Here is a 7,727-nt window from a genome sequence, read left to right as displayed (position 1 = left end):
TAATCCTTTCGGGCGCAACGATCATACATTGTATAAGAATACAGCCGAAATGATTCATGAAATGATCGCATTCCCGCTTGACACCAACAGCGTAAAAATACCTCGCAAGTTACGGTAAACAACGCATTTTATACAATGTGATTTTAATATGATATAGGCCTATTCTTCTCAAGAACATAACGTGCACGAATTATGCGAAGAGATTTTCGGAAGAAAAATAAAGAATTATCCTATTTCAACCCCGACATTTTCGCCTAATTCACAAATAATTTCCCTTTATTCTCTCGATAATAATGATCCATAATTGTGTAATAACAACGCAAAGGATGTTCTTAACTTTCATTGTTGGGTATATTATGACGTCGTGCTTATGTTTTTCTTTGTTTTTGATGCATACGGTTATAACGAGGTACCGGTTATAACGAGGTAATATCGCCGGTCCCACGGACCTCGTTATAACGGGGTTTCATTGTATAACGGCAACTGTCATGTTTAAGACAAGAACCCGGCTTCCTGATTAGATGTTGCCATGAGAAGTTGCCAGTCCAGCAAAATTTGCTATCGGAACATCTTTTATGAAATGGGGCCCAGAAGATATGCTTTACACCTGATGAATGTATTTCATTTCCTTTCAAAAATTTCATTCAACAGCTCTTTCCAAAACATACAAAATGTGATGGAAATTCCTTGGCTTCAGTTGACAGGTAAAGGCAAACACTGGAGAGCTTGTTAAGTTGCTGTCCATAAAATGGTTTCCCTCCACTTTGAAATCAAACTGACAATCTCTTGGTCCTTTTCTTTGCTGCCTTTGATGGCATTTTAGCACTTTTTGAAACCTTCTTGGCCAGCTTGCTGCCTGACACTTTCGGTGTGACGGCGCCTTCAGCTGCAGTTGATTTCCCCTTGGCTTTGGCTGCCTTCGGTGTTGCTTTGGTGGCCTCTGGTGTAGCTTTGGTGGCCTTTGGTGTTACCTTGGCAGCCTTTGGTGTTGCTTTGGCAGCCTTTGGTGTCACTTTGGCAGCCTTTGGTGTTCCTTTGGCACTCTTCGATCTTTTCTCAGTCACCTTCTTACCTGACATATTCTCCATGACTCCATCTTCACCGTCTGCTGTCTTTACCTTGGCTGCCCCCACCCTTTGACCTTCTGACCCCACTTCTGCTGCTCTCGTAGGTTTTCCTCCTGTCTTGCTTGCACTGTCGCCTTTCGCTGATTTCTTCTGTGATGGCTTTTTTGCCCCCCGTTTTCTGCTCTGCTTCTTGCCAGAAGCTGCTGTGGTGCGTCCCTTGGCTTTGGTCAGTTTCTTGACTCCTTGCTTGGGCTTGGGTTCCTCTGGCTTGGCTTCTTTCAGTCTCTCCCATTCTTTGTCCTGAGACAATGATATAGCAAGAGAGAGCACATTAGATTCTCAGAGTAGGTGTTACCAAGTGGTCGTCTTGTACATACAACTGTAAAAGTGGACATTTTTGCAGTGTGAAAAGTTTTGCGCATTTCGTACAACCAGAAGCCAGCATGAAAATACAAGCATGCAAATATTTTTGCATGCCATTTGTTCCAGTAATTCATGTCCTGATTACATGGAATTAAAAACAAACAAAATATGTCTTTAATACATGGTCCAGCGTTAAAAATTGTTTTTACAGGAACAAGTTTTGGGTTACATTGCACTTATTTTGAAACACAAAACAAGATTCCATGTGCTACAAGAGGATATGGTTTAACCTGAAGAAACAATGGTTGCCTGGTTACTGAAAGATACAAGTACACACCACATGGAGATATTCAAAGTGCATACAGGCAGTAACTGAAAAGTTACTGAACAGTGAAGATTTGAGCAAATTCGACAGATAAAAAAGAGCAAATACAACTTCAATTGAAACAGTCTACTCTTGCCAGTCCTTTTTGCCACCTGACTACAGAGACTCCAACCCCAAGCACCTTCTGATCGCGAGATCCTACTGCCTGAAACCCCTAGAAAACGGGAGACTCCAACTTGATGTGTGCGACGCACCAGATTATAAAAGCGCACAGAGGCACCGTATCGATCCCGCATGTACATGTACATACTGTACCAGCATTCTGTGCATGCGTTTTATGATCGACTGTAGGAGGTATGTACATATAATTGTATGTATGTAGGTACATACGTAGGTGGGGGATGGGAGGGGGCAGTAGGCGGCAGAGCATCTATCCCATATATATCTTGCTCTTCGATCGCAGTGTTGACGCTCGACCAAATAGGTTCTTATTGCGCTAGACCTTGGATCCCCTTGATATGAAAATTTAATCCCAGGTTTCAATAAGGTGTTTGGGCGGGAGAAAGATCATTTCAAGCGAGAACGGGAGATTTTGCGAAAATTAGCTTTCGGCAGGAGATCTCCCGTCATAGGCGGGAGAGTTGGCATCTCTGTGACTATGACTTCACTGGCAAAAACATTTCAATTTGATTTGTGCTTGCTACTTTCCACTTTGTGTTTTTATTTCTTTTCTAAGTAAAAATCTGCCACACACAGGTCAAATCATTATGTTCCAACACATACAGTACATTCAGAGTGGGTTTACTTCTTCATATTATTACTAGAAAATTCAAATTCAGATTTCCTGGTTCACTACACTGCTGTAAAGGATTTCAGCAATGGCATCGATTTCTTCAAAACTTCATTGATATGTTCTACAAATATTGCTGCATTCACTCAATATACTGAAATATTTGGGTGAACTTGTCCTTTTTCGGGCTTCCCAAGCGGCCATGCCACATAAGCATAAAACAAACAAATGAATGCACACACAAACATATTTACCACATCGTCAATCTTGAAATCAATGCCCAGTCTGGCCAACTTTTCCTGCTTCTTCTTCAGGTTCTCCACCCTCCTCTTCTGGCTCACCAGAATGTGCTCATTGCTGCTCCCGAGGAGACGATTGTTCCTGTCGGCTGCGATCTCTCGTCGTCGCGGCTTTTTAAACCGGCGAAAGCAACCTTTGAACGTCTCCGGGTGAAGCTTTTCCTTTGGCACGTAAAAACCTTTTATCAAAATTAGTAGCAAAATGTCATATAAGGCAACAAACCAGACAGTTTACAGGCACAGAAGTAGTGGCAATGCCTATGTGACTGCCAAATATGGACTAGAAAAACTGCTAATATCAGATTATCTTGATTTGAGGTTTATTTTTTAATAAGCAGCCAAATTTTGACACTTAAGACAAACTTTAAACAGGGCTGCACACCAACACATTTTTTTCTACTGGTCCAACATGTCTGTCGCACCAGGAGGTACCCAGCTTCTTCTATTTTCTTTTTACTGGTCCATTCTTAAAAAATGTATTGGTCTGACAGCAATTTTCACTGGACCTGGATCATCAAACCAGTGCCAGTGTGCAGCATTGCTTTAAAAGTTTATCTTGGTCAACCCAAATGGCATTTTTTGGTCAACTACAAAGAATCCAGATCTACTTTTTGTGGGTTTTGAGCTGGATGGTCATATATGTGCTTTAAACACCATCAACACTTTAAAAATACAGGAAATTGTTGAGCCTCAAGTGATTACTTGGAATAGATACAACTCACAACATCTGACAGAGTTCTGCTCTCAAATGTTTGAAAGTTGGTGACAACTGAAGTACTAAAACTAGCTATTAATGAAAGCTGCTACCGCCCATGTTAGGACTTCGGTAAATATTGGGCGTTTATGGTAGCTGTTTGTGGCAACAATAACAAAATGAATCAAGCAATTCATCTTTAAAGAACACAAGTAAAACTTGCCCACAAAAAGGGTCATGCAGTTATGCAGCTGTTCATAAAGTCACTGAGATTATGAGACAGACATCCTCTGTTAAAGCAAAAGTCAAAGTGCTGTCAAGATTAACCGATATTGTATCAATGCAGCATGTACAAATATGAAATACTTTTCTCTTAAAACTTGCCCAACAGAAGCATTTCATTTATGACTCATGTTAAGGACATGATCTTATATGTTCACAAAGTGGAAGGAAAAACATTCTTGAACCTTGGACTCTTCAAGTAGAGGATACATTCAAGTGCATGTACACATGTAGACCCTTCATCATTATTAGCTTTATGGAGAACTAAAGCATTATGGTCATCCTACAGTCCCAAAGCAGCTATTTTCATATGCCTGTTGCACACTTCAACTACAACTGTGGCCCGTTTTCTTGAGAAATGTAACTGCCCTCATGCTTAAGGTTTGTAAAAATATAAATTACAAAAAGAATGTGAGAATAACAAGCTGAAACTGAGGCACAGCACACAAGTCAAAAAGTCATTGATTTGCCGGTTTAGTAAGTTGACCTCTGCAACTACCTACTCCACAATAATGCCTTTACTCATCAGCACATGTAGTATTTGGTAGGTGACTGTCACGTCTACTCACATTTCAAAAGTTTCTGGTACATGAGGTAGTTGTGCATCGTCTCTGCTACCACCTTGGCGACCTCGCTGAATTCAAACTCGATGTAGGCATAGCCCTTGGATCTTCCACTCTGAGAGAGTAAGAGGAAAGGAACCTATTACAAACATTCTTTTACACACCTTGAACAATCTTCACTTCTAAAGTCTTTTTTTTTTTTTTACAGATTTGTATTTGTGGGTATGAAGTGGACGAGACGTTCTACGTAAACATATAATCCTTTCGCGTACATTTATCAAAAGTGTACTCCTTGAGAACTGTCTTTGTGTTCATTAATAACAATGTCATTTATTTTGCTTCGGTTTATCTTTAATCATCACTTATTCCTACATATTTTTTCTACCTATCAAAAATCGACCTTGCTTTGTTTACCATATAGATGTTCTGCATTGTTATCTACAATGGTAATCTCCTTGAGTACACTGTAATCTAAAACCAGGCCCCTAGCCCCAAATTTTCTGCCACATGATTACACAGTTCTTCTTTAAGAAAAAGATTACTTGTCATATTAAGAAAATTAGGTGAAGGTGTAATGAGTGTGTGTCATTCATGCACGGACACGGGATGTACCTTTTTACTACGGCTCAGACGCAGTCTCTTGATATGCCCAAACTGTGAGAAAAACTTCCTCATCTGTGGCTCATAGAACCCATGAGGAATGTGAGAGATGTATACCACTCCGGAGTCCTCGTCCTCTTCGTGAATTTCCTGGTTCTGCAGGGATACAACCATGTACAGTATCAAATTTTCAAGACATGTTCAACACTTTAGTTTGTAAGATCATGTATCACCAATAAATAGCTCAGCAGACTTTGAGGGATTTGGGGATAAGTGGGGGCCTGCTGGGGACATGGTGTCTATTTGTTCCATCACACTGCCAATGATACTTGCCAAGTTTGTTGAAAAATTTGACATCTATTTGTATTTCAAAACTTCACTTTGCATTTTTTGTTTTTTCCAGACCCATTTCAGAATATTGTTCTTACAATTGTAGGCATGGAATGAGCTTTACAAAGACTAAGAGTGATGCAAAAAACCTTGAATTGGTTCAGAGATCAGTGACCAAGTTGGTATCTGAAAGACTGAAGTTAGATCTTTGTCATACATATTCTGAGAGACTAAAGTCTTTGGAAAATCCATCCCTAGGGCTAGTAGTAAACATGCTCATGCAAATATCATTGAAGTCTTCAACATTTTGCACGATTCGGAGAATTATGATCCAGCTGTTCTCAAGTTACGCATGGTCATTATTAAAGTTTGATGTTAAAAGCTATGGGAAGGCGTCACAACAGTAAGAGGCTATCCCTTCATTTGAAAAATGACCGCACGAACGTCTATGGCAAGCCAAATGCTCCATACAATCACAATATCGGTACACTTATGTTTATTGACTAAAGTACTAGTAAGTTGTTCGAGCGCTAAATTTAACTTCGTAATATACTGTGAATGAGCATTTGGCTTGCCATAGACGTTCGTGCGGTCATTTTTCAAACAAAGGAGGCGATGAATTGGGAAGCGCGGCAAAGAAGTGGAGGAAACAACCAGAAAACAGGAGGAAACAGTGGAAGAGGCGAGTCAAAATGTTTACTGATTAATCCTGTATATATTTTTTCCAGATTGGTTTGAAAACCAAGCTGGAAAAAATAATAACAACCATTTTTGTGTGGGGGGAAATGGGTCGAAGTTGCGTTAACCAAAACGGTTGAAACCGTCGCAATAGCGTATGTATCAATGGTGTCTGTCTAAGAAGCGAAAAACTGACCCAGCAAATGTCATTATTATAAATGAGAAGTTTTTCGCGGAATTCGATATACTTGTCGGTCAACTGATGCAGGTGCATTAACACTTGCATCAAACTGCATGCCAGTGAATCGACGGTCATACTCTCCCTCATCCGGTCACCAGATGGAAGATACCAAAAAACATATAAAATTACATGGCTTTATCCATAAATTTGCGAGTTGTTTCCATCACAAACTGCATGAAAGAGAAAGGTTTATGATGAGGTCATATAGAGAATAAATCATCAGTTTTACCTGTTATTAATTTTTTTTTTAATACAATTGTAGTATTAAATGTAGGGCCTACTTGTAACGTGTTAGGCCTACTGAATGGTGACTTTGTGTGACATAAGAGCATGTAGAGGGGTGTTGCTGTTGGTGTCAATGTACAAAACAGTGTCGATGCGATGTGTTGGACATGGCATGGTCCATGGACATGACAGTCATAACAGAGACTCCAACTCTCCCGTTTTCGACGGGAGATCTCCCGCCGAAAACCCACTTTTGCAAAATCTCCCGTTCTCCCGTTTGAGACATAATTTCTCCCGCCCTCGCTCAATGTCTCCCGTTAGAAAGGATTTCTTACTTATTGCTATCGTATGTTGCAAAAATAAGCCTTAGATAGCACCAGAGAGCATCTAGATCTATAACCATAGGAACTTCACGCTTCGCACACATACAAAAGATACATGTAAACTTGGGTCTCCCGTTTGCAAGGGGTTTCAGGCGGGAGAATCTCCAGATCAGAAGGTGCTTGGGGTTGGAGTCTCTGTCATCAATGACCTTATTAAAATATGTAAATTGTAGACTACACTACACACTATCTGAGACTTCAGCCAGACCAGAGCCGGAGCAGAGGACGCCGTCGCGTCGACACGTGTCTTGCTGAGTGTACAGTTGCAATCATGGCAATGGACCCATGCCTTGCCAGTTACTCCAATCCAAGAGCCACAATGTTGTACGTATTAATGTACGAATGGACAGTACGATTTGTGAATGGAACTGGCCTCAGAAATCAGAGTTAAGTTCCTACCTGGAGTTTCAGTTTTCTCATCTTCGTGCTAAACGATCGCCTCATTTCTGCATCCAGGGCGTTCAGACCCGGTGACTCTCCTCTTTTCCTTGGCTTTATGGACGCCATAATCGTGAATTCGTAATAAGAATCTCTAGAAACTCTCTGCTCAACCAGCGTCGTATTCACGTAGGCCTACCACAGATGAACTGTTCGCACGTACGGTACCGCATTGCATGCACCATACCATTCATTGATCGTACTCGTAGGAATTACGGAGGGGCGAAACAACTCGACCTCAAAATAACTCGACTGTAATCTGACAGGACACCCCAACAGCTCGACCTCGCCAAACAAGCAAACAAACAAAAATTAAAGGAAAACATTTTGTGTGTTACAAGTCTTATATCTATCTAGTGGAAAATTGAGCAAAGAAAATGGGATTCCATTGTGATTCGAACCCGAGACCTCCGAATACTAGCCCGGTTGCTCTATCGACTCAGCTATAG

General features: G+C 40.8%; 1 protein-coding gene across 1 annotated transcript; it reads right to left on the bottom strand.

Annotated features, from left to right (window-relative positions):
• Positions 1–478: 478 nt before the first annotated feature.
• Positions 479–7,348, bottom strand: LOC140238017 (uncharacterized). The gene is made up of 5 exons (XM_072317944.1): positions 7,240–7,348; positions 4,996–5,139; positions 4,390–4,498; positions 2,800–3,023; positions 479–1,367 (listed from the first exon to the last, which is right to left on the bottom strand). The coding sequence occupies exons 1-5, from the start codon at positions 7,345–7,347 to the stop codon at positions 771–773; spliced, it is 1,182 nt and encodes a 393-aa protein (XP_072174045.1). The 5' UTR covers position 7,348; the 3' UTR covers positions 479–770.
• Between the last annotated feature and the right edge of the window lie 379 nt (positions 7,349–7,727).

This window comes from Diadema setosum, chromosome 14, assembly GCF_964275005.1.
Source record: "Diadema setosum chromosome 14, eeDiaSeto1, whole genome shotgun sequence".
Lineage (NCBI taxonomy): Eukaryota > Metazoa > Echinodermata > Echinoidea > Diadematoida > Diadematidae > Diadema > Diadema setosum.
This window is presented reverse-complemented; position numbering and strand designations above follow the sequence as displayed.

What these genes read in the sequence shown, in the direction of transcription:
- LOC140238017 (XM_072317944.1), bottom strand. Translation starts at nt 7,347, where the DNA reads ATGGCGTCCATAAAGCCAAGGAAAAGAGGAGAGTCACCGGGTCTGAAC. An exon ending in TGAGAAAACTGAAACTCCAG is followed by an intron (nt 5,140 to 7,239) that starts GTAGGAACTTAA and finishes GTATCCCTGCAG; the next exon opens with AACCAGGAAATTCACGAAGA. An exon ending in ATTTCAAGATTGACGATGTG is followed by an intron (nt 1,368 to 2,799) that starts GTAAATATGTTT and finishes TCATTGTCTCAG; the next exon opens with GACAAAGAATGGGAGAGACT.